The sequence below is a fragment of the Oryzias melastigma genome, linkage group LG17 (genome assembly GCF_002922805.2).
Source record: "Oryzias melastigma strain HK-1 linkage group LG17, ASM292280v2, whole genome shotgun sequence".
Classification (NCBI taxonomy): Eukaryota; Metazoa; Chordata; class Actinopteri; order Beloniformes; family Adrianichthyidae; genus Oryzias; species Oryzias melastigma.
In genome coordinates, this window is record NC_050528.1 from 4,327,791 (window position 1) to 4,329,949 (window position 2,159).

Consider the following 2,159-nt stretch of genomic DNA (forward strand, 5'->3'; position numbering starts at 1 on the left):
CAAGGATTGTGATACGAGAGTGAGACGAGGGTGGGGTGGGAGTGAGACAAGAGTGAGACTATAGTGAGACGAGAGTGAGACTATGGTGAGACAAGAGTGAGACGAGGGTGGGACGAGAGTGAGACAAGAGTGAGACGAGGGTGGGACGAGAGTGAGACAAGAGTGAGACTATGGGGAGATGAGGGTGAGACAAGAGTGAGACTATAGTGAGACGAGAGTGAGATGAGGGTGGGGCGAGAGTGAGACAAGAGTGAGATTGATGGTGGGACGAGAGTGAGACAAGAGTGAGACTATGGTGAGATGTGAGTGAGACGAGGGCAAGGTGAGAGTGAGACGAGAGTGAGATGAGAGTGAGACGAGGGCGAGAGCTCCTCAAACAAATCTGAGAGGAGGCAGAAAATCTCTGCTAAGAAAAGACAGACGTGAATCAGCGTTCCTGGTTCGAGTATGATGGAGGTGTAGAGTTACATCACATGTGTCAAAGTCAAGGGTTAGGGTTAGGGTTATTTAAAGGATTAAGCTGAATTATTCTGGAATAATATTCCTGCCTTTTTATTATTCATAATTATGTTTAAAAGTTATGGTTTAAAAGTTTTAAAAATGTCGTTTTAGAGTGTTCCATAAATGTTTATCCTGTCCGGCCCGTGACCTAAAATGTGTTTCGGATTTTGGCCCCCTGTGTGATTGAGTTTGTCCCCCCCGGGTTACATGATGTTTTAGTTCTTTAGGTTTCTTTCATCATCAGCTCCATGACAGTGAAGTCCTGCATGCATCACCTGTGAACGCAGCTCACCTGGACAACTTAAAGGCAGAAAACTCTCAGGAAAATTGGGCTTTAGAAACAGATGTTCAGGTAAACCCTTCTGCGCATGCTCACACGCGCATGTCCACAACCCAGTGGAGAGAAGTCAGTGTTTACCTTGACCTCTGCTGCTCTATCTGTCCGATCTCCGGGCAGTAGTTGGGGGAGAACTGCCTGGAGTAGGGGGCCGGTATGATTCCCTGAGTGTAGGTCTGCAGCCTCCCCCTGGTCGCGGCTGGGAGCGCGGAGAACGGGGAGTTAAAGGTGGAGGGGGTGGAGGGGTCCGCCTCTGCGTCCGCGCCCGCCGGGGTAGCAGGGAGACCCGGAGAGGCGAGCAGCGCCTGGTTGGCCAAAGCCAGCGCCTGCGCGGCCGTGGCGGCTCCGTGCGCCGCCGCGCGCTCCGGGGACGCCGCGCCGACACTAGTCCTGGCTTCCAGCGCCTCGTCCTCCCGCTCCGGGTTCTCCGCGTCGTCCTGCACGGGGCGGCCGTCCAAGGAGATGTTGCTGAGGAAGGACAGCGCTGCCTGCCTCCGCTTCGGGTCTATGCGTTTCCGCGTCTGCTCCACGCCGAGGTGCCGGATCTGCAGCGCGGCCGTGGATGCGCCGCTGCTCGTGGCGGCCGCCATGCTCCGCTCCGTGCGTCCCGAGAGCCCGACGCGCCGCTCGGGTGGAGAAACGCGCAGCTGTGGGGGGAATAGCTGTGTTTTAAGTCCACGCGTTGAAGTGGGTGAAAACAGCCAGGTCACGTGTCCTGTATTGTGGCAGCGCAGGGAAAATCTGGACCAATGAGCTGCCAGGAATACAAACCTTTTCCTGCTTGTTCCTGAAGCGCCTGTCTGCGGGCACAGAAACTTGTTCAGAGTTTCTCCTGGCTGAGGATTTCCCACTTGATCCATAAATCCACACATATTAAACAAACTGTTTGGGAAACTTCCAACGTTTCCATTTCATCCAAACACGACAAAAGGCGCGTTTTTCCTCTTCTGATGCGCACCACAGGATCAGCTGTTGGCCGCAGGAGTCCTGCTGTGTTTGTTTTGAGAACATTCATTATTATTTCTTTGAAAAGGCAGCCTTTGTGAAGCAATGGCGCCATCTGTCTAAATAGAGCGCATCACGGTTGCAGCTCAGTGGCGCCATCTGGTGGTTAAGAGCGGGAGCTGCAACAGAACCGCAGAGAAAAATAATGATCTTTGTTTTTAAAATTAATATGACTATATTTATTTATAGTCACTTTTAATGTATTTAAGTACTAGGATAATGTTAAAATGTTATCTAAACTCAATATTAAGCAAATAAAAAAATATGTCTAAATTAGCCCAAAACAGCTAGCATAATGCTAAAATGTTGGCTAAAC

The 2,159-nt window shown here is 51.2% G+C and overlaps 1 protein-coding gene across 3 annotated transcripts in view; it reads right to left on the reverse strand.

The window, feature by feature from the left end:
• cables1 (Cdk5 and Abl enzyme substrate 1) overlaps window positions 1-1,859 on the reverse strand; it is a 34,259-nt gene extending 32,400 nt beyond the window's left edge. The window contains exons 1-2 of one of the 3 annotated variants that reach the window (XM_024273929.2): window positions 1,610-1,859; window positions 920-1,485 (exon numbers count right to left, since the gene is read on the reverse strand). In XM_024273929.2, coding sequence (XP_024129697.1) covers window positions 920-1,428 — 509 coding nt within the window. In that variant the 5' untranslated portion in view covers window positions 1,429-1,485; window positions 1,610-1,859. The other 2 variants (XM_024273927.2, XM_024273928.2) reach the window with 2 other exon arrangements.
• Between the last annotated feature and the right edge of the window lie 300 nt (window positions 1,860-2,159).